Raw genomic sequence first — 26,472 nt, 5'->3', positions numbered from 1 at the left:
TCTTAACCTAATAAAACACTAATTAGTTCCACAAAATTACATTTTTTTAATAATGTTGAATATTTATATATGTTATTATTGTTTTCTTTTTTAAAAACTAATTGTAGTTGTCATTGTAATTGATGCAAACTTTTTCAGGAAAAGGAGAAAAGGTAAAGGCAAATAAATGAAAATTTTGGATGTGAATGCAGTTAAATTTTTGAAAATATACAGAAGTAGTTAATAATAGTTTTTTCTTTGAGTTCATAATATTGCATTCAACTTATTGAATGTTATTTTTATTATTTGAAAACAAAAATTGGATGGTATTTATATTATATATGAACTCTATACATTTTTTTATACATTTTTACTTTAGTGTGTTCAGAAAATATCCATGGATACCCATTGGATACCTAAATCAATGAGAGTTTGGACATGGATTTACTTTTTCAGATCTACAAGGATCTAGATCTGAGTCTGGGTTTAACTAAATTAAATGGATCTAGAATTGGATCAAAGAGATCCAACCCAGACCCTACCCATTGACATGCCTACTTGTAGTAATGTAAGAAAACCTGATAGATATAGGTCACATGGAGTTTAAAAAAAAATTAAAAGGTTAAACTTTCCTTCTGCATTTTAGCTTTAATGATGAATTTCATGTAATTGTTTACAAACACTTACGGTTAAACAGAGTGTAGCAAGTGGGAGAGCCACAATCCGCATGTGCAGCAAGAACAAGGCTCACCAATATCCCTATGAACAAGAATATTTGATTTATTGTTGCCATTATTCTTCTATACCAATTTACTCGAATGTGAAATGTAACTGAGACACAGCAGATGATCCCCTTTTAATCTTTTATAGGAGAGAAGGTTCACCAATATGGATCAAACAACAATTCTATGTTAGGGAAAAGGTCTAATGCTATGAAATAAAACAAAATATACATAAGCTCGAGGATATTCTCTAAAACTAACAATTATTTCTTACATTTATGCACTTTTTCTATTTAATCTTACCCACCATTCCTTATATTAATTTACTTTCCCTAATTAATCTAATATTTTTAAAAATATGACACTGAAAATGTATTTTTACGAGTGCCCAATGGATATTGAACGCCTGTTAGACTAACAGACTCTTTTTGCTGTACAATGTGTCAAGTTTTAGGACTATAGTCCCCAACGCTGTGATTTTAAACATCACAAACGCAACCTAAACGCGTGAGATTAAGAGATCAGAACAGTGTTCACCTTTCATGGGATATGTATATCTAAAGTTTTTGAATGAGATTAAGATTAAATTCAAAGATTGATTTATATTAAAATGCTATCACTGTTTTTATATTCTGGATCTCTACTCTATGATAGATTCCTAATTTTTGAACAAAGAATTCATTCTCGGGGAAGGTGATGCATATCTTTCTGCAGTAGTTGTTGTTATATATTTGGACAAGAACATTTTGCCAACTCCATTTAAAGCGTGGATAGATTTCAGGCGGAAGCTGACCCAACAACTTTCGATTGGGCTTGAAGTTAGGACATCAAATCAAACATCCTTGAACTTCCATGACAAACGGATTAAAAAATGAAGCCCAATGGTATTTAAGGACTAAATTAATAATCATCTAACAAATCATCAGGAAAAGCCAACTTGAACCCTTGTGAGCCGTGAGTTTGTGAGATCATCTTGGAGTAGTGGATTCATATTCAGCTTCACGTCCAACTAAGATAATATAAACAAGGGAAGGATAAACATTTCCTATTTTTCTCACTCCTGCTTTCACTGGGTGGAGGACTAAATTGACCATGACACGACATTTAAGAATCTCTTTTTCATGCATAAACGTCAAACACCTTAAGATGTCCGAAGTCTAAGTACACCCGACATTTGTTTGATTAAAATATCCGTCCATGAAAAGAACGCAACTTTTTTGAAATCAAATGTTGTATCATCATATATATCACGTACGTCCAAGAAAGGATGATGGCAACTTTTTGAACCAAGAATATACAATAGTAACCATTTACATGGGCTAGATAGACTAGGTTTATGTGCTCCACTATGTGAGCTATAGAGTTATGAAAAACTGAAAATATATTATGATGGAAGAAAAGTTATAGTATACAATAGATGATAAAACAAAACTACAGTTATAGATTTGTATGCCATGTTTTATATATTTTTTGACATTAATTTATACGATTTCTGACTAGTTTATTAATAATACTAGCTTCTATTTTATCTCAAAAAAAAATACAACTATTACATATTCGATGTAAATGCGACCGTAAACCACCACGTTTACTTGAGCATTTTTTTTTTAATACCATAAACTCGCCTTCCATTTCGAAATGAACTGTCTCTCTCAATCCCAAAATAATAGTCATTTTTCGTTCTTTTGTTTTTTTTTTCTTGAATTAGTATAAAAGTTCAATTTTCTGATAATGAAACAAAATCTATATCATGTGAAAAATTGGAATACTACCATGGGCTCTATCCGAGTGCGTTTTGTATGAACGTTAAATTTCTTCTAGCGGACATGCAAATTTTCTATCCAGTAAACAGACAAATTAGTTAACCATCAGCCTTAGGCTGATGGCCACCACCAAGCCTTTAAGGCTTTGGTGGGGTGGGAGGCAAGGGTTCGAACCTTGCCTCCCACCAATTTGCCACAGTTGTGGTTCTTCAAAAAATCCAGATGGGTGCGTGGTGCACCCATCTGGTCTGGTGGTGGTTCTGTCCCCATCGGTCCCCCCATAGGTCCAGTTGGGTCTATGGGGTTAGAATAGAGTAGAAATAGGAGTAGGGTTGACGATTGACCAAAAAAAAAAAAAAAAAAAAAAAACAGACAAATTAGCTATCACATCCACAGCTTCGGGACTTGCGACGGCAATGAAAGGGCGGAAAGAAACAACCTACAACTGTTACCATGTGTACGTATTTATTCCAATCCCGCAGATGTCTTTTCCGCTTTCTCGTGAATGCTCCATCCTCATCCGCATCCATATCCCTGGCAACCAGGAAACAACGGGCTGCAACTTGACGCGTCAGTTAAAGAAACCAGCAGCTACGAATCAGCGTACTAGTTGAGTGTTTGCTTGGCAAACATTTTCTCGAACCGTGTTCATCAAATCCGACAAGCATCTGATGAAAAAACAAAAAAGAAAGAAAGAAAAACAAACTTCAACAATTTTAGGCCTGAGAAGCTGGAACTGCCATACAGTTCGTTGAAACTTGATAGTATTAAAAGGGGTGGGGGATGATATGGCCAAAAACCAAAAACCAAAAAAAAAAAACAAATTAATTGATGTATGCTGAAACTAATCAAGAGGCTTATTAGTTTTTTGGCCGATTGCTTCTGATAATAAATTCAAGATTTACAGCTCAACTTATTCTCGAAATTTCATCATTACGAGGTAATGAATGAGAGTAACGAGCAATACCTTTTTTTTTTTTTGTGTGCGTGACTGCGTGGTTCTCAAGAATTTCATCATTAAGAGGTAATGAATGAGTAATGAACCATACTTTTTCTTTTTCCTTTTTTTGGTGGTTCGCATGTGAAGCTGATTTTCAATTGCCTGTGGTGGCACGACGACAAGTTACCATTTTTACAAATCACAGAGTACTGTTACGAATTGATGAATTGTAAAGGATGGTACTATTTACCTCCTCGGATTGAACGCCTGGAAAGCTCTTCCATTTTGCCATCCTATCTGGAAAAGTACATTTGGTGCCCAGATAACTTTCACAGCAAAGCACTTGAATGATTTTAAGGCTCAAATCAACTTTTGTATTAGTGGGGTAAAGATATTATTAAAGATTTGCGGAATCCTATGATTATTTCTAATCCTAAACCAAACAAGTCTTCGACCTTTTTGACCAAACAATTGTATAACCTACCATGCTCTGTCCACTGCAGATCAAATAGTACTTCGTTCATTACTGGTTGTACCTTATGACATACCAATTTAAGGAATAAAAAAACCCCCATCCTAGAACAAAAAAGAAAATGCCTAGAAAACCCAAAACAAACCGACGGGGCCTTTGCTCTTGAATAATCTCTAAGATTCCAGCTCTTTTCTTCTCATCTCACTTCATTCCATTTAAAAAACCTCCGTTTCCATTTCTCCTCCTGCATATTTATAGACCAACAAATATATAGGTGTCACGAACTTTATTTGTTCTGAATTTCTAAAATCTTGAATTGAGGAATTCACAAATTCCAACACCACATGCCAATCATCCAAGAAATCTCAGGAAACTACCACCGGCGCCCCCATGAACATGGCCAGAACGACCCTCAATCACCAGCGGCGCCACCTCATCAATTGCATCAAAATCGAAAACGAAAGATGGATTCAGCCCCAAGAAAGCTCCTTTTTCTCTTCCTCAAATGGATCATCATGACATTCATCCTGTCTTTGTTACTGATCTTTGTAGGCTTCGCTGCCCTGGTCCTCCTTCACATCCTCCTCACAACCACAGCGGTCCACCGCCACCGCCGACGCCGGCAAACCCGCCGATCTTTTTCCCGCACCTCCTCATTATATTCCATGCAAGACCTCTATGACCTCCTCCCGCACCTTAACTACTCTGCATCAGAACAGACCACAATGGATTGTGCAATTTGCTTGGAGGGTTTCAAGGAGGGAGAGCTTAGCCGGAAGCTGCCGGATTGTAACCATTTATTTCACCTGAATTGTGTGGATAATTGGCTTACGAAAAAGCCCAACTGCCCTGTTTGTCGAACACGGGTTCAGCTCCATTCTGGGGCTTCCAGGTCAAGAGACAGTGATGATGACGGGAAGTTTTGGTGGCCTGTTGGGGCCTGAAGATGGCAATGCTGGAATTTTGGATTTTAATGAAGGAAATAATTAAGGTACGTGAAGAAGAAATATATAAGAGAGGCTTTTTGCTGAGCTGCTTAAGTGGGTAATTTTAGTTAGCAACTTAGCATAGTGTTTTTTTTTTTTTTTTTAAGATCTACTCTTGTTATGTTTAGCTTTGTATCTAAATACTTCTCTGGAGGATAGTTTGATCAATTTGATTTTAAATAACTCCTCCTTGTTTTGGCCATTTAGGTATATCAGTACAAGTTCTGAGCTTGATTAAATGCTTTTAGTGTTTTACAACTCTTGCAATTTATTGAAGGTACAAAAAAAAATTATATTTGATCAATTTTAGGTAAAGGAGGTTAAAGTGTTAAACCGAGAGGTTTATTACAATTAACACCAAAATTGACCATATGAATGAACTGAATTCTGGTCCCTTTTCTGTTCCAGTGGCTCATGTCAATTATCTGACAGTAGGTCCGGAGGTGCTTCGAATATTCTGTGGTTAGTTTGTATTCTAGGTGTTGGTTAGATCAGGTACTTTTAATTACTATGTTCTAAGTACTGTTTTGGCATCATGTAGTTTATTAAAAATGAAGTCCCAGTCTGGTGGGAGCTTAAAAATTGTCGACCATAAATTGGTGCCCTTAGGGTGACAGGGAAGTGCAAGTGACTCAGCGAAGCAGAGAAACAGAACTGGAGTGTCAGCAAAGGTTGCTAATGATGGTTTATTTTGAATGACAAATTGGTGATAATAATTTGTTCTCCAGAGTTCGGAAATAATCACCGGATCACCTCTTGATAATATTTGAGGAGGCAAGAGTACTAGAGTAGTTTATGCCTGTTCTTGCTGCATGGTATGGTGTGTTATTTTGTTGACGGTGGTTGCTGAATTTAGACTAATTTTCCCAGGCAGCATCTTGCGGCCAACTGAGTGGCTGGAACCTGGAAGTGAGACGAACTTCTGGCAGTGGTGAACATTATTATGTTTCCAGATTGTAAGCTGTGCATAATGTCTCTAATCATACAGTAGGCTGACTTTTCTACGTACCTAATATATGTTGGAGAGGAAAAATCATCAAACATTTGTGCATCTTATGTGAAATTGGAATGAAACAGGGCATTCTTGATAGCTCAGCTTGTAAATGAGATGACATGAGCTGATTTAATCCTTGTGCCTCAGCGTGCTACTGACCATTGAGCTAGCTACTTCAACGCCCATTGAAATTTGTACCACCATTAGGGGGAGGGCAAAATGAAGAAAGGAAGAGCATAGGGAAAGAGACGGAAGTAGCTTTGGGTGGTGGAAGCCTGGAAGGGAAGTTCAATGTTAGTGGGTATGGGTTTTTCTTTTATTTTATTTTATTTTTCTGTTAAAAAAACTTAATGCCATTTTAGGGGATTCATTATACACATATAATGTTTTGTTACTTCAACGGTGGGGTTGTAGTATATGCTACTTTGCATATGTTTCAGTTCTCTATCAATAAAGTTTTGCAATTTTACTTGGAAAAAAAAATAGGGGGTGTAATATTGAAAACCTTTGGGGAACTCGGTGAAACTTTTAGAACTCTAAGGGGAGGTTTTTGAAATTATTCTATATCCTCTTGAAACAGAGCATTGAATTCTCCTTCTATGGTTTTGGCACAATCTTGACCTTTACACAAAAGTTGGAAATTCTAACTCGCCCTACTCGCAAGGCATAATTGGTTGGTATCTTGATTTTTTTTTTTTTTGTGATTTGCGTTTCATGGAAGGGTAGACCCTGTCAAACAAATAGGGTAAGAAGCTATCTAAAGAGTTTCTAAATTATTCTAATTATTGATTTTTGGCTCATTATCTATTTCAAGTCTTCAATTCATCCGTTAACAATAAAAAAAAAGGGTATTAAATTTTGATCCTTTTGTCATCCTCACCGTTTAAGTTGATAGATATAGGGGCAAAATTTTGACAGATCTGATGGTGAAAATGGACTGAAGTATCAAAATTAGACGCTTTTTTATTATTGAGGGACTAATTTAAGACTCAAAATAGATGAGAGATCAAAAGTTAAGTATTAAAATACTTTACGGTTCCCAAGCATTTTTATCCCAAACAAATAGAACGAGATGAAAGATTTCAATCTTTTATCGACGAATATTAATGTTTTGTGTAGACTTTCTGGTTCTGATTACAACCAGTCTCAATATTATCGACGAATATTACCTATTCTCAATCACACCCAGTCTTCCCTCCATAGTTGTCACCGGTCTTATAAAACCGAGGGTGGAACTTAAACTCCCTTTCCGCGAAAAAAGTCTCAACCATTGCGGGAGGACTTATTCTACTTGAATTTGGTAGTAGTATATAATACTATCCCAAAGCCAGACGACGACCAGAAGACGAAAGAGTTGTTTATGCCTTGCAAGTCACAAAAGCTAAGCAGAGTTTGTCAAGAAAATTTTTAGTCCTTGGAAGAGAACCAGCAATGGAGTTTTTACAGCCTATTGGTGCTGCTGTGATGGTTTTGCAAGAGTCAATTAAACTTCTTCCGAAGAATGGGAAGCTCGTAGCCTTAACAATTCTACCGACTCTTCTCTTTTCCTCCCTCTTCTTCTTGGTTTTCAACTTCTCCTACAAATCATTACTTCGCGATATGCTCATGAGGGAGTCTATGTTACCTCTTACCAGCGCCAACAGCGCAGAATTCTCCAGCATTCTCGCCCATCTCAAAGAAGATTTCGGCCTTATGCTGGTTGTTGATCTTACTTTCATTCTTGGCTACTATATCATCTCCCTCTTGTCGATAATTGCGACAATTCTAGTATCCACCATTTCGCATACTGAGAGGACATTAAGCAACAAGGATTTCGCTCTCCTAGTACTTAGATCCTGGAAAAGGCCGTTGATCACTGGGTTTTACACAACTCTTCTTGATATTGGCTATATATTTTTGGTTCTGTTCGTGGCTAGCCCTGTCATGATGTTCTTTAGTAATTCCATGGAGGAGGTCTTCTTCACCATTTACTTGGTGGGAATTGCTGCCTACATCGTTTATCTGTACCTATCGATCACCTGGATTTTGGGCATAGTGACTTCGGTGATTGAAGAAGATTGTTACGGGATTCAGGCACTGGGAAAAGCGGGGGATCTGATTCAGGGAATGAAGATTCAGGGATTCGTTCTGAATATGATGTTTGCTCTGCTATCTGTGGTTGTATTTCAAGGATTCAGGATTATTAGAGGACACAAATGGCTGGTAAATCAGACAATTTTCGGATTGTTTCTTGTGAATGTCTCGTGTTTATTAAGACTGTCACAATTTGTGGGGTATACAGTCCTATATTTCCAGTGCAAGAAGAAGCATGGTGAAGAGATTGAACTACAAGGGGAAGTTGAGTATACTAAAATATCTTCTACGCCTCTTGCTGATGTTGGTATGCCATAAATACGAGCATGACATGAACAAGACTTGCAACTTGCAAAGCTGCAACCTAGATGAATTGCAACCTAGATTTCATCTGCTGTTGTTGTAATTTTATGATATTATCTTTGTCATTCATTTAGACATCCCTTGTTGATTTTTACATTTCCTTGCTTTTATGATGTAATAAAGTAGTTGAGGTAAGAAAGTTCTGCTCATTGCTTGGTAACTGGTTTCTATTAAGCTGATAATTCTATGTCAATTTTGAGACTCTAATTTCTCAGTCATTATTGTTAGCACAAAAAATCACTCAACGGAATTTCCCGAAACATAGCCACAAATCATATTCTAATTATAATACATAAACACGGCTCAACCTATTTTTTAAACCAACTGCGACACCAAACCTAATATTATAGTTACCAAATAAAAAATATATTTCTAAATCTACTAAATAAATTTTCAAATGTTGCTTGGTTTAAAACATGTCAACAATTATGACTGTTTCTGCCTTGACCGCTGAGTATACCGTAGAAAACACAGCAAATAAAATATCTTTAGTCAGGTGCCTGCTGACCATGTCGTGGCCATAACATTGCCGACTGCTTATATGTTTCTTGACTACTAGATACATCTATGAAGATAGGATGCAGATACAATTAAAGGACACAAAAGCACACAGAAGCTTTTTGTTGACATTTCACATGTTGCATCTCTGCTGTTGTATTATGGACACCCTTGTTTATTTCTTGTGCTTCAGTCATTTTGATTCAATCTGCTATGGAATTTATTGCTATATGTCCAGTTATCCTTTTCAATTAACGTGGTACTTGTTTCAGGAAACAGGAAAACCTACATAGCCTTTTCAGCTTGACAAATAGATTTTGGGATAGTGTTTGTAATTATTCATAATCCTCAAGCTCAACGGCGACGGTAGAAAAATGACACATTTTCTTGTACGTTGTTTAGTTTTAAGAAAATTCAATCTCCTCAACTTGAGCAAACATTATTATGCTTAGGCCAAGTGCGTAAACCAAACCATCAAAAAAAAAAAAAAAAAAAAAGCCTCTGGATATCGCATCACGAAGTAGAGTTTGTTTAATTTATTGAAAAGTGTTCAATGGCTTATGAGCGAAAAATTTTTACTAGGGTTAATTTCACTTGACACCTTTCAATTATACTTTTTTTTTTTTCCTAACAAGTAGGTACGTAGACCTGACTAAACTAAGGAGGTGCTATGACACCATCCTTGAATTTTTATTGCTGCAGGTGGGGTTTGAACCCTCTAACCTGGTGGCCACTGAGCTTAGCTCAGTGCTTTTCAATTATACTTGAATTCTCACTTTAGTTTCTAACTATCTTAATGTGAGGCACGCGTCCTACTTTAAAATTTAAGGACCAAAATGAGAATTTAAATATAGTTGAAGGGTGGAAAATAGAATCACTTTTTTACTATTGTAACTGTACAGAAATAAGGCCAAGTCAATATGAATTTGCAGGAAAAGTTCTTATTGTCTACAATCTTTAACTGCATGCGGCAACTAATAATTACAACATATACTACATCGCGCTCATTTATTAAAGAAGAAAACTCTTCGGGCAAGTTCGAAATCTTAACCTAAGATTGTCAGCAATTGTGGGTTGAGTAGACCAGGTGACAGAATCCTTTTTTATTTTCCTTTTTTTTTATGTAAAATACTTTGCAATTAAAGACTTTTTTATTCTGATTACTATTCTTCTATTCTTTATCGTGACTAGGCTCTCTTAATTCGTATCATGGACTTTTATTACGAAAGCGAGTGTTGGCCCTTCAACCCCCTTTCCAGGATCAAGCCATGTGCCAACTCTCAAGCGTCCATGGCGTGGGGACTTGTTCAACTTAATTCACATATCTCATCTATCTGGTGCAACTTTTACAGAAAAAGCAAATTACAAGTTGCCCAAAAAAACTTGAAACCTTCAAGAGAGCTGGCAATGAAAGTTTTAGAGCCTTTTGTTTCTGCTGCGGTGGTTTTGCAAGACTCAATCAAACTTCTCCCCAAAAATGGGAAGCTCATAGCATTAACCATTACACCTGCTCTTCTTTTCTCCTCCCTCTTCTTCTTGGTTTTCAATTTCTCCTGCAAATCAATGTTAAGCGACATGCTCATGAGGCAGTCTTTCATACCTTTAACCAGCACCAATAGAGCTGATTTCTTGACCATACTCGCCCGTCTCAAAGAAGATTTCGGCCTCTGGCAAGTTGTTGGTGCTACTTTGATTCTTGCCTACTGTATCATCTCCCTCTTCTCCATAATTTCAACCATTCTGGTGTCTGCCATTTCATATACTGAAAGGACATTAAGCACCAAGGACTTTATTTTACTTGTACTGAGATCCTGGAAAAGGGCGTTGATAGTCGGATTTTAAGGTACCATAGGTCTTGATTTGGGCTACATTTACTGTCTTTTTTCTTTGGCTCGCCCTGGAAGTCTGTATTTTGGGTCTGTTGCCTTCTTTACCTTTTACTTAGCGTGCATTGTTTTCTACAATGTCGTTTATTTACACACATCGGTCTTCTGGGCTTTGAGCATAGTGATCTCAGTGATGGAAGAAAATTGTTACGGGATTAAGGCAGTGAAAAAAGCAACAGAACTCATCCAGGGAAAATCGATTCTGGGTTACATTTTGAATACGATATTTGCCGTATGACCCAGGTATAAGATCAAACGGAGTCTCTAATTTGACCGGACAAAGAATTGACCTGATCAAACGCGAATAAACCCATTTGACCCAATGGCTCAACTGAAAATCCATCCAATTTTTCAATTTATGCAGTTTATTCATTTAGTTTTTTTACAATTGTAAACTATATTTATATATATATACACACACACTTTTAATAAGATTCATAAATTGGATCTTCATTTAAATGTGCATAAAACTTTACCACTTGCTTAATTTTTATTTGATAATTAAATATTTTTTTAATAAACTTGTTTACTTTTTTATTTTACAATTAATCCTTTTAATTTTAGACTGACAATATTTGAGTTCTAGAAAATTACTTTGTTTTTAAACTAAAAGTAAAATAATGAAAAACTAATGCTATATTTTTTAAAACAAGTGATATAATTTTGTTTTATACTTGACTATATTGTTTATTTATGTAAAAGTACGATAAAATGAAATTAAATCTTCTAATAATTTCTATATATTCATTATATATCTTTCTAAGTACAATTATTAGTATCTAAAAGCACTTTATTGTATATTTTATGTATATTAAAATTGCTATTTATATTTATAAATATTAAATTAATGATCATCGGTTCAACCAGTGATCCATTGACTCAATCCATTTGCCGAATTTCTTGTCGGGTTGGGTTTAATAACATATAATCTCTTCTACCATTTATTATGATGTGATGTATGAAGTTAATTGAGAAGAAAAAAAAATTGATTGAAAAACGTGTTTGTGACGTAAACAAGTAACTTTTTTGCAAATAATGTGATATCCAAACAAATAATCTTGCCGAACTTCCATAAATTCTTACTATTTCAGCAATCTTGCATCTTCAAACAGTGATGCTACCAAGGCACCAGAAGACTGTCCTTTGTTCGAATGGCCACTTTACCGTGTTGAGGGCGGTGTACGTTGTCTATATGGATTAGGTTTACAGATCTATTGGACCAGAGAATTCGAACGTCTCTAGAAAGAGATGAATAGAAGAAATTGCATTTGACTGTTACTAAACATACCGTTGAATCCGTCAATTATTAGATTTTTCTGTGCAAACAACTAATCTTCAAATTGTGAATATGTCGATAACAAAAGCAATTTACCGAGCTTTGAGCACTCAATATCGTAATATTATGTGACTTTCAACAATGAATTTGATGTTAATTGTCTTCTTGACTATGCTTATTATTATTTTTTATTTTATTTTATTCGTGCTCATGTGTAATTCAAACATATATCCAATCAAAAGCGCACACGTAAAACTAACTCATTTGCTCAAAATGATTCCTAAAAGGATTCTCAACATGTTATTGCACACACGGCCTTGAGAGTTGAGTCAAGTCTACTCGCGAAAATCATCTTTGGATTAACCGTCCCCAGATCTGTTTTGTCATTTGTGCGTATCATATCATCTGTGACTTGGTCATTATCATATTAATTACTGTATTTTCAATTTCTTTTAGTTTATTATCTAGAAAGCTCCGTTCAAAGAAAAATGTAAGCCAAGTTACCAGCCAGTCAAGTTGCCTCCAAATAAGAGGTTGTTTAATTATATGTAATCTGAAACGGACAGCCTTTGGCAAACCGCTGCCGTGTGGACCAAAACAGACAAACATATCAATTTCCATGAAATTAATGTGGGACAAATCTCCTGGAAATTCCAGCGTTGACCTGAGCTTTTTCTCCAAGAAATACTAGATGGGAACAAAGTCTTTAACTATGGTAACTGATACCTGAGAAGGCTTATCTTTGTTTATGATCAGAAAAGGCTTACCTTAGTTAAGAAGGCTTTACCATAGTCACACATTGAATCCTTTAAAATCATATTATCCCTCTATAAAAAAGCTTCACACATCTGATATCCCCATAACTCTCCCAAGGAATACCGATGGAGAAAAAGTTGAATACAGTAGTGCTCTACATCAAGAGAGAATACCAGCCTTCTTTGCTAAAGGAAGCCTTCAAAATCACCATAAAAAATGGGAGTCTCGTGCTTTTTATCACCTTCATCATGTTTTCCTACTATTCCCTGATGAAATTTGCCGATCATCTTGTTTTAGATCCTGTATTATCGAGCTTTGTGGCCAACTCCAAGCTCCTGCCCAAAAATGGTTCATTCACGGATTCTGATCTGGCCTTATACAAACCATTTCTCAAAGATCTTCGATTTATCCTCGCTTTCAAATTCGTGGAATGGGCTTTCTTGTGCGTTGTTCTGATGTTTTCAGTTGCAGCTTCTGTGCATTCAACATATGAAGCCCATACTGCGAAACAGTTGGGCCTAAAAGATATGTTGTGTGGTCTGAGGGGAAAAATCAGAAGGCCTTTGAAGACGAGTATTTGGATGGTTATCATCAGCTTGGCAAGTGCAGCACTGTTGTTCTTTACAGTCGGAGTTGTTGGAGTCATGACTGAAGGTTCTGTTTCAAATTATCTGAGTTTGGCAGTGCTGGTTTTTGCTGCTCTCTATTATGTCGGAGTCTTTTCTCTGTGGATGCTCAGCCTTGTGGTTTCCGTGCTGGAAGAAAACTTCTCCGGATTGAAGGCGATCTACCAAGCCAATGAGCTGATGAAGGGCAAAAAGCTGAAGGGTTTTGGTCTAATGGTGCTTTTGATATTAATCAGTGCAGCGATCCATATGACCTTTGCTCTCTTGGCATCTCTCGCCATGGCTGAGAAAGTAGCATTCGTTGGTGGGGCAATCAGTACTCTGAAGATTTGGCCATATTGCCTGATGAAACTGTTTGTTTTTGCGGTGTATACCCTGTTTTACCATGAATTGAAGCAGAAGCAGCAGGCGGAGGAGAACGCAGCTCTGTATACTCCTATCTCTGCAATTGCAGAATTTTAGTGTGAAATTTGCAGCCAGATCTACTTCTTGTCTTTGTCGATGTACCAAACCTTTTGTATGAATAATGGCTCAGCCGTTGTGTAATATTACCAGCAAAAGAGGGCTGTATTTGTGTATTGCTTCGTGCCTGGTATTTGTTGTTTCGATCTCTGTCTCAGTAGACAAGCTTACAATTTTCGGAAGAATTACGAATAATATACTTTCCATGAGAAACCAAGGACACGAGAATCTTGCAAACATTTCTAATCTAGTCCTAAGGGAAATGCAAGTCTACTAAAACAACCACCACCTAGCCACACACGGTCAAATACTTCATCTTGGTTTTCTTTTTTTCAGTTACTTAATCTTAGTTACTCATGGATATTTCATTTTGTGTCAAGTTCATAGAGCATTTGTACGATTCCTAATAACGTAATATTAACTGTGCTTATACCGCAATTTTCCTTATTCAGTCATGCTGCAATTTTCCTTGTGAGATGTGCAATCGTTCATCAACTTGTGTTTGAATGAAGGCTACGTTTTAATAGAAGAAGGAAAGTTATTTGGAAAGGTGAAGGCCAAGAAAGATGTGAGGTAATAAAAGGGTAAAAGTTACTTTCCTATGTAGTATGAGATTAACAAGAATAAATTTAGAGGACATAGGAAGCTAGCAATCCTTAGTGAAAACTCTTATTTCGAAATCTTTCAAATTTTGTAGGACGAAAGAAAGATGCACGAAGATCAATAAGAATAAATTCTCTAACTTTTTAAACAAACACACAAAAGAAACAAAATATAAAAAATGTCTTACACTTTCCTAAGCTTTATTATTATTATTTTTTTTTTTTTTACTTCCCAAAGTTTTACTTGCTACAAATACTAACAAATGAAGAGGATAGGGAAAAAAGATTATTTGATCGTCATTTACAATCACTTTTGTATTCTTTCTTGCATACGTTTTCTAATTACTTTTTTTTTCGTCTTTTATCTCATATAAATCTCATCGGACAAATGCTAATAATAAAAAATTTTATTAAAAAATGCAACGCAAATGGATTTCCACAAGTTGAGGGCTGAATTAACAATTTTCTGTCCTTGAAACTGCAGAAGCTTAACTAATTAACAAACATCTTTTCCAAGGAACTAATTAGAGTTTAGGAATCGAAAAAGAAAGTCTGAGGAAACGGGTTATTCTTTTTTTCTTTGTTAGTAATTTAATATTTCTCAATTATTTACTGCTTCCAAAATTTACTCAGAGATGGTCCACTCTGGTTGCTCAAAAACCACTCAAAGTTTGCCATGAACCGCGTTGTGAGCAGTTCTCATCTTTCATCCTTTGTGATAGTACGATGCATCCAATAATTGTCATCACCATCACTACTTGACCGAAGGCAAAGAATTAACGTCCTTTACCTAAACTGTTGCAGAATACCTTAGTTCTGACTTCTGACAGTGAAGAAGACATTATTGGCAAACATCTAGAAGCTGCCCCACTCAGTTGCCCATCTCCTCATGCAATGCATACAATAATAGGGAAAGTTCCGAGTGCACATTCTCTCTTCTTTCTTTTGTGCACCCTTCTTTTAAATTACTCGTAAGAAACATTGACCTGCATGAATGGAAAGTTTCTTTTTCTATTTTTTATTTTTTGAAAAAAGTTTATTGGAATTGGACTATGTTGGAATTCCAAACAACGTAGAGACTTTTTTTTTTATATTGGTTACGGTAATTTCGGTCACCTATTATAATTTGACGATTGGAGTTCTTGCATAACACGCACAATAAGTTAAGAAAACTGTTGAATATTCCCCTTCATCTTCTGGTATGAATGGTCAAACCATAATGTCTAATAGTAATTTTAATTTATTTTATTTGGGAATATCTTATATATAGTAAATTAGAGTAAACGAACAAATTAAATGTTATAATTCTTGCTTACCTGTCTTGTTTGAACCACTACCAAGTTATGAGACCTGGTCACATTCCCTTAATCTCACATGAATGCTCGGTGACACTCTGTAAACTTTTAGATGCTGCGTAAGAATTAAGTGACTTTATATGCATTATTAGTGACCAAAAAAGGAAAAAAAAAAATTGTGCCCGAATTAAATCCACATATTCTTTTTTTTTTTTTAAGAAAAGCATTTCAATGTTATTGTTCATGTGAGTTTCTGAATACTATAATAAATTTCATTATTTGGAAAGTACATAGAGAATTCCCATTGGATAGCATTTCAAAACCAGTGTGCGAGCATTACATAAGAAAAATGTCAACCCTTGTATTTAAAGTTACCTTCTAAGAATACTTTTTTTTTTAATGATATACATGTGACAAAACATTTTTTTATTTTGTATTTTTCAAATTAATCTTGTTAATGCACTGGGTTTTTGCAAAGATTATTTTGGATGTTCGAGCTGTTGCCATTATGTGGAGGAAGGTAAATATGAATAGAAGAAATTGAGAATTAAGCTTAGCTTGTGATTTTTTTTTTTTATCTGAAATCTTCTTGTTGAGTTAGCTTGTGATTTTTTTCTATCTGAAATCTTCCACTAGTATTTGGGCTTTTTATGCTCTTTCTGATTTGTAATAAAAGTTACACTAATAAAAAGAAAATTACTGCGCTGGGTTAAGATCTAGAAATGGTTGACTGGACGAAAGAAGTGTAGCACATCAACTTCCAGGAAAGTAATAAGAAGCAAGCCCAATGGGCTAAAAAAGCATCGACTTGTAGACTTTAGAGCATTGACTTGAGAAGGACCCAATAGGCTAAAAAGCATCGACTTGAGAAGGTCTGAAACAACAAATCCATTCTCAAAGACCGCAACCCCTTGGGAGCTCCTCTATAAAAGCTTTAGCATTAACACGTCAAATGCATAGAGTATTCATACACACTCCCAGAAAAATAACCAGATGGACAAACAACTAGAGATAGTAGCCCAAACCATCAAGAAAGTACAAAAATCTTGCTTATCCATTTCTCTGATTCTGAGGAATGCCTTGAAGATCACCATCAATGCAAATGGGAGGCTTGCATTTTTTATCACATTCGTCATGTTTTCCCTATATTCCCTGGTGGGATTGGCTGATCATCTAGTATTGCGACCTGTTTTAAGAGATTTAGTAGCCAATTTCCTACTTGTGCCCACAAAAGTCCGAATCACTGAAGCTGATCCGACCATATACATAGCTATTGTAAGAGATGTTCGTTTTCTTCTCAATTACAAATTTGCAACATTGTCTTTCTTGTGTGTTGTTTTCATGTTTTCAGTAGCAGCTTCTGTACATTCTACGTACGAAGCCTGTACTAATAATGATGCAAAAGCATTGAGCGTAAAAGAAATGCTGTCCAGAGTCACGGGACTAGGAAGCTGGAAAAGGCCTCTGAAAACAAGCATTTGGATGATTCTGATCAGCTTGGCAAGCGCAATCCTCTTACTAGTCATGTTTGGATTAATTGGAGTCATGACTGAAGGTCCTCTTTTCACTACCATGTATTGGATACTGGTGGTTTTAGGTGTGGTGTGTTGTGTTCGTATCTGTGCTCTCTGGATGCTAAGCCTTGTGGTTTCTGTGATGGAGGAAAACTTGTCTGGCCTGAAGGCTATCCATGTTGCCAATTCTGAGCTCAGGAAAGTCAAAAAGTTGCAGGGATTTGTTTTAATGATGCTTCTGGTGCTTGCTTCGGGTGCAATGCATCAGAAATTTTCTTTCCTGGAAGCTTATGCCAATTTGGTTGGTTTGGCCATTAGTGTTCCAAGAATTTGGTCATATTGCCTGATGATACATTTTTATTTTGTGGTCTACACATTATTTTACCATGAATGCAGAAGGAGCTATGCAAAGGTGGAGAATGCAAGGCTATATGCTCCTACCATTGCTGATGCAGAATTTTAGATAGAAAATTGGAGCGACTTCTTGTATCATATGTAATACTGATTGCAGGCCATTTTGTATGAGAAATTCAATATTCTCAGCTATCATGATTAACCAAAAAGCAGTTAATTGGAGGCCAGAAAACAACTAACGCCTACACACAAAAAGAAAAAGCAGCTAGAATCTAATCTGTCTTACAAATGTCTAGCTTGCAATCTTCAAGTACTTATAACAACACTCTACTTTTTTGATCAATTAGTTCATGGGGATTTGATTCAGCATTCTAGAATTCCCGAGAATTGCTAGTGAATTGGAACTTGATATGGGAATCTTTAATTTGCTAATGATTTGCTTATGACGTCTAAACTCATTTCATCCCATTATTTTCATTTTAAATCACCAAATTGGGTGTTTAGACAGTCGACTGAAAAGCAAGACTTACAAAGGCAACCGATTGACGTTCAGCTTTCTAACAAGAAAGACGTTTTCTCAATTTGTGTGGCGCAACTCTTTGAGGAGGTTGCAAGAAGATTCTTGTAAAGACATGATTTAGGTAGATTTTTTCCATTTTTTTTATTAGATTTTGAGTTTTTTCAGATTTTAATTATCAAATATGAAATTTCTTGGATCTATTCACGATAATATCCAGATTTGAAATAGTTAATTAACAAATTTAACGATTGAAGACATGCACGTTGGATTATAATTATTATCTTATATTTTGAAGTCCTTTTTAGAGATTTATTCCGTAATCTTTATCTATTTTTCAGATCTGTAGTATATATCCTTTAGATCTCTTTTTTCGATATCTATGTATGTTTGATGATGTATTTTGTCATTAGTACATATTTTAATAAAATTATGATATTTTATTCCAAAAAAAAAAAGTCAGGTATTTAGCAATGATCACCGACAAGGGGCAAAGCCCGTTATGTTACAATGAGGGTGGGCAATTCAACTTCTGAAAAATGTGAACTTGACTAGTACAAGATTTTAATTGTTTTTTTTCTTTACAATTGCACTCTCTAAATTTTTTTTTTTTTTTTGAATCTTTCCTTTTCTTTTAGAATGGCCCTCAAAAAATTGCCCAGATTTTCATCATGGTTATAATCACCTTTAGAGAAATAAAATATTTACTTCTATCTTATTAAAAATTAAAAGATTTACCATAGCATTCGAAAAAGATTTAAAAAATTTTTAAATTAACCTTATTTAGATCTAAAAATTATTTTGTTTATATAGTCACTGAAATAGTTGTCCTAGTCTCTAACCCTAACCGATTCAAAGTATAATAAACCTTATTCAAATTACAAGTATGCCTCACACCTAATGGGTTAAATAAACTCACAACTTAGTAGTGAAACTTGAATAGAAAATTTCCAGACAAAACATACAAAAGAAACTACTTTCACTTTCCTAGAATTCACAAAGTCTCTTCATTCCTTTGCTGTTCATATCCCCTGCAACACAAAAGTCAAAACTTTTCACCAAAAAAAAAAAACAAAAAAACAAAAGTCAAAACTTGTCGCTATTCAAGTGGAGGATAAGTACACACGTGGCTGGAATTTATGATAGGACCATTCTCCCAAATAGAGTTATTATTAGGCCTCAAAAAAGAAAAGGAATTCAGCAAATAAGGACTCGAGTGAAGCAAAATAGTAGGCTTCTAAATCCAATACGGATCCAGCCGTTGAAGAATTATCTACAGTAACTACCACCAAAATCTAGACCCAAAGTTTGGTTATATATGATTAACCCCCTGCAATTTTCTGTCTCTATATTCATTACCCCTTTCAATTGTCAAGTTTTCAAAATAGGCCTTCTTTCATTTTCAATCATTCGAGGCTCTAGTCCTGACTCCTGAGTGGAATAAGTGATTAATTACTTGGTTCCGATTTTACCCATTTCCCTTTGGTGCTAGCCATTGGCACAAGTCTTGTGGTGGACACTTACTTTGAATAATATCTGATGGTGTCTTTAAAATAAGTAAGAGGAAAAAAAAAAAACTTGTTTTGACGAATCCCAATATTAGTGGTGGGTGTCAAACCACCAAAAATAAAATTTATATTAGACCTACTACCAAAACTGAATGAGTATAGTGGTGAGTAGGGTCGTCTCCTCAGGGAACAGGTAGGCAAATCACACAGGAAAATGGGGGGGATTTTTAGCAGTAGTACCAACTAATTAGAAAGGAATAAAAACTGAAATTTAAAGTTGATTAAGATAGCAGGAACCAAACTACACAAATAACAATTAATTAAAACAACCTAGTCAAGGAATTAATCTTGGCACCGAAGCACACAACTGATCACAGATACAAGGGACAATTCATATACTCACGAATAAACTGGTTATAGTGGTCAAGCGACGCACCCAACCACCAATCTTTCCTTAATTTTATGGTAGTCAAGAGACGCTCATAAACTACCCTCTTGTGATTAGACAACCCCAGGAATGCTCACAAGATTTAATGTAGCCACAGCATTAGGAATTAGAAAGACCCAATTCTAGATGACAAACACACATGCGGGTTTATTTAGGCTAGATTAATTATCCCCACGATCCAAATTAAACCGCTTGCGAGGCGGTGAAATTGTCTCGTTTGCCACTAATCAAGATACTTAAAGGCGACGCGCCAACATCCTAATTGGCTATCAATTATTTAGACAATCGAATAACAGGCCTAATTATCCAATAAATCTAAACAGTAATAACTCAGGGAAAAATAGAGAATAATCAAATACCCATGAACATATAAATCAAAAATAAAACAATTAAAACGATCTCACAGTTATGGTGCTCCAATCCTTGATTTATTCCTCAACTAGATAAAAGATTCAGCCTTGCCACATAACGACGGAGCAATTCATAGTTTTCATGAAGTTTTTGCTGAACCCAAGACGAAGTGAAAAACAATGCGGCCGCTAAGCCACTCACAATGATAAAGCAAAAGCCGAGAGAAGAAAAATCCAAGACCAAGTGCGAAAACGAAAAAAGTCTCCCGACGTCTGACGGCTAGGGAACAAAAATAAGAAAACTAGAGCTAATCTCTCAAATCACAAAACGTGAATTCCCTTTTCTTTTGGTCCTTTTTCGCCTTTTGTAGCCGCCAGTAGTCTTCAAAGGGTTAGGAGGCCCACAACTTTTGTTTCAAGGTTCCAATCCAGTGCTTCGATTAAGACCAAATAACCACAAATAAAATGCATAATTATATCCCTATCAATTAGGCAAGAAGATATGTGACTGGGGTCTCAGTAATTGCTTGTTCCAATTGCACGAAACATTATTAATAAATATGGACCCTAAATTTGTAAGAATTAACCTTTAAACATTTTACATGTATTATCTATCTAGACACTCGATAACTTATATAGTGTCAATGAAGGAAGTAACAATCCAATTTAAAAATAAATAATTATGACGGTGTTTTCAAAAAAAAATTTCACGTTTTAACTCACCAATATTTTTATTCTGGAATTTCCACCGTAAATTACCTATTGTTGAGGCCCTCATCCAGAAAATACCTAGTCCTGCTGTCCCATAAAACTAATAAACTTTCAGCCCTCGGAGGGAAAAAGTTCGGCAAGGATGCTGTGTTGCTGGACAATGCAGGTGATGAACAAGGGTCTCTCCTTGCTCGCCCCACAACACTTAGCTCCCATTGATATCATCCGTTCTTCCTCTGATTTCAGGTATATTTGAGACATCCCACTTGTCTACTGCCTCATCTCTTTCAAGTTTTGGTTAGTTTTTGAATCTTTCTATTAATTATCGGTTTGGATATAGTAAAACACTGCAGTGGGTACCTTAAGAATATCCCTCTTTCACTTTGGGTCGATTTATTCGAGGCAAGAATCCATTTTTATCATTTCTTCAGAGAAAGAGCAACTAGTATCTTTTATCAGTTCTGACTTGTGCAAAAATTTGTTCTTTACCGCAACGATACTAAGAAACTGAATACAACACTCGTATTCCTAACTACGTACTTTGTGGATTTTGGATTTTAGTTAAGGGAGTAATAGACAGGGCTCATATGGATATTTGTCTGGAAAATTGTATTTACTATTATCCTGCTTTTGATTGTTTCTGACCTGTGAATTACTTGCTTTTAATTTTCTGTAGTCTTTTCTGGGTAAGTTTTGTGTTTTGGAGTTGAGACAGTGTGAAGTAAGTACACGGAGAATGTATTCATTTTTGGAGCATGAGTTGTATATGCTGTTAAGATGGTCTGCCGGTGTCAATCTTGACCTTATGAATTGGAGTTTTTTTTGGTTTTAGCTAACCGAATCTCATGAAACTTCTTCTAAACAAGAAGATGTTGGTAGTCTATTCGACAATGCTAGAAACATTGTTAATCTAGCAACTCTGTGTATGACATGGTAAATTGTCAGTTAGAATTGCTTGGATCAAGTTATTTTTAATTTAGAAGTCACAGGTGAGAAGTTGTTACCCAATTTATTAAACGCTAAGAAGTGCAGGCAGTGTTAAAAAAACTTTAGGTTTGATTATTTGGTGGTCTAATTGAAGTTTAGTGACAATCTTGGTAGGCAGATACTCAAGAAAGTCTTATCCACACTAGACCAAGAATAATGCACCAAACTGTGTTGTTTTGATCGGAAAAATCCTTCCTTTTTCATATTTCTTAGGAAAAAAGGATGGAAGTCCGCTGTGAGTGTGGGAAACTACCATGAGTTAAAAAAATTTATGACATCTCTTGCTGTCTTGTATTTATTGAGAATCCATTCAGATTTTTGTAGTTTTCTGTAAGAAATTGCTTGGAAAATTTGTGACATTTCTAGGACCTTATTTACACTTTCTGAATCTGTAACAATGGTTGTTATAAAATGAAGAAATGTCTTAGTTTTTTATTTGATATTGTTCTCCTTTCATTCTTTACTCTCTTTCTAGATGGGGATTGAGAAGAGGACAAGATGCAATACTAAGCTTGCAAAGTAGGAAGATTCGACCAATTCGCGTGTTGGCGAACCCTAATGTATGCATCACCTAAGGCTCCCACATTATCCTGTCAATCTGTTTGGTTTCAATATGCACACAAATGTTTGTGGGTATATCCTCGGTGTCCTATTGAAAGAGTATATTTGGAAGGGTATGTTTTCAGAGTGAGGCTCAAGTAATCCAAGACACATTTTTATTTGAAATTCAGCTGTTTTATTGGTACATGAATATGCAAAAATAGCAGGAATAAGTGCACTAGATATAAAGATTAGACAGTGTGAATTTTAGGCATCTCTTTGGTCATTTGTTGTACCAAAGTGAATTTTAGGCTACTTATTATGGAGTATGCTAAGACAGTGGTAACGTTGAACTCTACTGATCCTTTAACTGTTGTAAATGATGAGAAACTGATTCTGGGGGTTGCTTGGAGCCAGATAAAAGAACTAAGTATTGGACCGGTGGACTCATATTAAGTAAAAAAGGAAAAGAAGACGAAGGCTTTTAGGTTCATGCAATTTTAGGGGGAAGATATTTAATGAAACCATTTCATTGTATGTGGTCTCTCTTACATGAACTTTCTTCTGTTTCCTCTTCAGCTGGTGTTAGTTACCATGTCCTTTTTTAGATAATGTGTTACAAAAATTTGTTATCCCCTGATGCTTTGAATATTGTAATCCACATCTATCATGTCAATGCCACTAATAAATGTTTATCTAACAGTCTTCCTTGGGGAGATATTGCAAAATATCCAGCTAGTTGTAACTTATTTCATCTTCTATAACCATTACCTTTGCCATCTTGCAAACATAATACTTGTTCTGTTGTTCTACACACCCATTCTAACATTATCATGTAGTCTGAACTTATTCATTAATTTCCTTTTGAACTTCCATGAAAGATATCTTATGTTGTATCTATATTTACCATTATGGGGATGAAGGAATGACATGGACAGCTATGATATATTTTCTTTATATCCCACTTGTTTAAAATCCATGAGCATCATCTCTCTCTCTCTCTCAATAGAAGTCAAATATGGAATTGTCATCTCTTAGGCATTTGCTTAGAGCTTGACCACTTCTTTATCCTCATAGTTTCAGCCTCCTTATGTAGGGACTTTGGTATAAGATGCATCCTACTCCATCTAATGGTTTACTTGTCCAAAAGTATCTTCCAGTTGGCCTTTGTTTGTGCACTTACGTTTCAGAAATTATTGTTGTGCAGCCTACTATACCTATTTTGTTGGCAAACAACACTCTGGGAGAAACTAAGCAGACTCACCTGCATTTGTTTTTAGTGTGAGTCACAGAAAAATAAGAGCTTGTATGTAGTCTCTCTTAAACTTGGCAGAATGCTGTGCATGTTTTGTAGCAGGCAAAAAAAATTATGAAAAGGAAGAAGAAAAGGTTCATACCTGAGATCCTTTTGGCATAATTCTCAAATTTTTAAAGGGAAGACAGAAGTGTCATATTATAAATGAATGAACTTTTGGCACTCACACATCTGTAATTTAGACATCAAGATCTACAGCATCACGTTTTCAAGCCTGAAAACATCTCAGGTAAACTGGTTGAGAATTTCAAGGTTGCTACTAGATTTAGTACATAACCAAAATGTCAAAGTTCATCTTTTTCTGACAGTAAACATTCAATGCTCAAACTGAATGTGTAGCAGGGTCATAGTCAAAGCTAGAAGTCTAGAGTATCTAGATTGCTGTTTTGCACAGTGTTTCATTGCATTGTTGATGTATATCCTGAAGCCACAAGATTCCATATTATTTACGGTCCCATTTTTTTTTTTTTGGTGATTTTGTAGGTGCCTCCAGGAAGAAGAAGTTCAAGCAAAGTGGTGAACATGGTTGACCCGTTGGAAGCCAAGCGGCTTGCAGCAAAGCAAATGGTACAGATTAAAGCTAAAGAGCGACTAAAAGTGAGTCCAGCCCCTTGTTAGCATACTCTCCATTTTGCTATGTGAGGAACTTTTGCTTGTCTGCTTCTTCTCATCCAATTCGCAATTGATTGAGTAAAAATCATCCATAAAACAGGATTTATTAGCTTTATCTCAAACATACAGGTGTGCATGCAGGCACATATGTTCTCTGGGACTAATTCAAATGTACCCTGTAAATGTCATTGATTTCTTGTAAGATACATGCTTTCGTGTAGGGTTATTTACCCAAATATTGTCCTTTTTTTATTCAACATTAAGCTAATATTGTTGGTTTTAATTATTTTCCAAAAATCATTTAGCTGATGCTAAAACTTTCTTTTTTGCTTCTTCTCTTAAGCAAAATTCATCCTGGCACCTCTCTTCATGAAAGCTCAACTTTCTCCCTCTCTGTTCCATCTTCAAAATGTAATCTTTTCCGTTTTCCTTACATTTTGACTTCTCTCCCTTCTTTCTTTATCTGCTTTGATTTTGCCCGATGTGCTGTTTTTCAACCAATTCCAGTTCTTTTGTTGCTGGCTATTCTGGCTCAGCCTCCAAATGAAATTTTTGAGGTGATGCCTGCCTCATAGGGTGTTAAACGTGAAAACTGATTTGTCATTGTCGGAGGGGTACAGATATATACAAGCGATTTGTCGTCGTTGGACGGGCATAGATATGTACAATGAGCTGTGAGTTTGTTGTGACTCTGACACGCCATCATGTTCCAAGAAGATTAATTTGAGTTTGCGATCTGTTGTTTCCTTGTCCTTTCTTCTGATAAGGCTTTTCTTGTACCCTTGGACCTGTTTTGTATCTTTCCTACCGTGATTGTACAGATGATTTCTAATCTGTTCTAGTGTGATATGTTACAGAGACGTCGAGAAATCGAGGCCATCAATGGTGCTTGGGCTATGCTTGGTCTGACTGCTGGATTAGTCATTGAAGGTCAAACTGGGCATGGAATTCTATCTCAGGTACCTCATTCTCAGCTGCATCGCTCGTAGGGAAAGTTTCAGAAAGAGGGCTTAATTTCGTAAAGCTGAACACATTTTCTCTGTCTCTGTTTATTTCCTTTTAACAGTTGGCCGGATACTGGGCTGCATTTGTTGGCCTTTTCACAAGATAGAACATTCCAAGTCCACCTGAGCAATTCTTTCAAAGAAATTCTTGTAAGCGAAGCCCAGAAATTATTCAGTTGATTGTTGTGTTTGTAGTACTTAATTCATTCTTTTACATGTTCTTGTTTGTAAGTGTTGTGCCATTACACGTACTACAGATGTACCTAACTTGCTACAGGGCTCTCTATCTTTTCGATGCCAAATTTGTCTCCTAGGAACAAATACGAGGGCAATGTATTCACTAACTTTATTCTCCGTCCTCTTTCTTTTTCTTTTTTTTTTTTTTTATCTTTTGTTTAAAAACCATTTGCTATAAAATCGCTTCTATTCTGTATTACAATCCCAAGTTGGCATACGCGAATCAAACTCGCCGTTGTACTACTTTTGAGAGTACAGAAAAAGTGTCCCATTATTACGAGCTGTGGATTTCTAATCTCCATATACCCCTATATGTACATACATGTGCGTGTGCTTATTTCTTACGGTTAATTCCAACAAAACTCCCTCAATAAAAATGCCACTTTCTCATATAGCCTCCTTGAATGTTTTTTTGAACTAATCCACCTCTTCAGTCCTTACAATTTTGCCAATCAGGTTAAATTTGTCATGCTGACACACACACAGTTTCGTGAACTAACCAAATTACCCTTCCACTGCTATAGAAATTTTTTTTGTAAAAACTCTTAAAAGTGATAAAATGAATCAAAATGAACCCCGAATAATTGCAAAAGCTATTGAACTAATAAAACATGAATTATAAAAATAGTAGCAACAGGCTAATATATATTGAAATAAACGTCAATTGTGATCATAAGTCAAA

General features: G+C 35.7%; 3 protein-coding genes across 6 annotated transcripts; all 3 read left to right on the top strand.

The window, feature by feature from the left end:
• The first annotated feature begins 3,910 nt into the window (after positions 1 to 3,910).
• On the top strand, positions 3,911 to 8,452 carry LOC113696355 (uncharacterized). 4 transcript variants are annotated; one of them, XM_072055257.1, is made up of 3 exons: positions 3,911 to 4,867; positions 5,733 to 5,818; positions 6,004 to 8,452. In XM_072055257.1, the coding sequence occupies exon 3, from the start codon at positions 7,288 to 7,290 to the stop codon at positions 8,245 to 8,247; it is 960 nt and encodes a 319-aa protein (XP_071911358.1). In that variant the 5' UTR covers positions 3,911 to 4,867; positions 5,733 to 5,818; positions 6,004 to 7,287; the 3' UTR covers positions 8,248 to 8,452. The 4 variants fall into 4 exon arrangements, with proteins under 4 accessions (XP_071911358.1, XP_071911357.1, XP_071911359.1 ...); XM_072055256.1 differs by having other exon boundaries at positions 5,940 to 8,452; XM_072055258.1 differs by lacking the exon at positions 5,733 to 5,818.
• A 1,628-nt stretch (positions 8,453 to 10,080) lies between these two features.
• LOC113696354 (uncharacterized) lies at positions 10,081 to 10,632 on the top strand. Its single transcript, XM_027215780.1, has one exon. It carries the CDS (start codon positions 10,081 to 10,083, stop codon positions 10,630 to 10,632), a length of 552 nt encoding a protein of 183 aa, XP_027071581.1.
• Positions 10,633 to 21,187: 10,555 nt separating this feature from the next.
• On the top strand, positions 21,188 to 25,907 carry LOC113695220 (uncharacterized). Its single transcript, XM_027214239.2, has 5 exons — positions 21,188 to 21,341; positions 22,558 to 22,642; positions 24,421 to 24,534; positions 25,407 to 25,508; positions 25,616 to 25,907. Exons 1-5 carry the CDS (start codon positions 21,238 to 21,240, stop codon positions 25,658 to 25,660), a joined length of 450 nt encoding a protein of 149 aa, XP_027070040.1. The 5' UTR covers positions 21,188 to 21,237; the 3' UTR covers positions 25,661 to 25,907.
• Positions 25,908 to 26,472: the final 565 nt, after the last annotated feature.

This window comes from Coffea arabica, chromosome 6e (genome assembly GCF_036785885.1).
Source record: "Coffea arabica cultivar ET-39 chromosome 6e, Coffea Arabica ET-39 HiFi, whole genome shotgun sequence".
Taxonomy (NCBI): Eukaryota; Viridiplantae; Streptophyta; class Magnoliopsida; order Gentianales; family Rubiaceae; genus Coffea; species Coffea arabica.
This window is presented reverse-complemented; position numbering and strand designations above follow the sequence as displayed.

Bases quoted from the DNA above. Each gene is read 5' to 3' on its own strand.
- LOC113695220 (XM_027214239.2), top strand. From the start codon at position 21,238: ATGCTGTGTTGCTGGACAATGCAGGTGATGAACAAGGGTCTCTCCTTG. The intron at 21,342-22,557 runs GTATATTTGAGA...CTCTCTTTCTAG, and splicing joins CGTTCTTCCTCTGATTTCAG to ATGGGGATTGAGAAGAGGAC. The intron at 25,509-25,615 runs GTACCTCATTCT...TCCTTTTAACAG, and splicing joins GGCATGGAATTCTATCTCAG to TTGGCCGGATACTGGGCTGC.
- LOC113696355 (XM_072055258.1), top strand. From the start codon at position 7,288: ATGGAGTTTTTACAGCCTATTGGTGCTGCTGTGATGGTTTTGCAAGAG.
- LOC113696354 (XM_027215780.1), top strand. From the start codon at position 10,081: ATGGCGTGGGGACTTGTTCAACTTAATTCACATATCTCATCTATCTGG.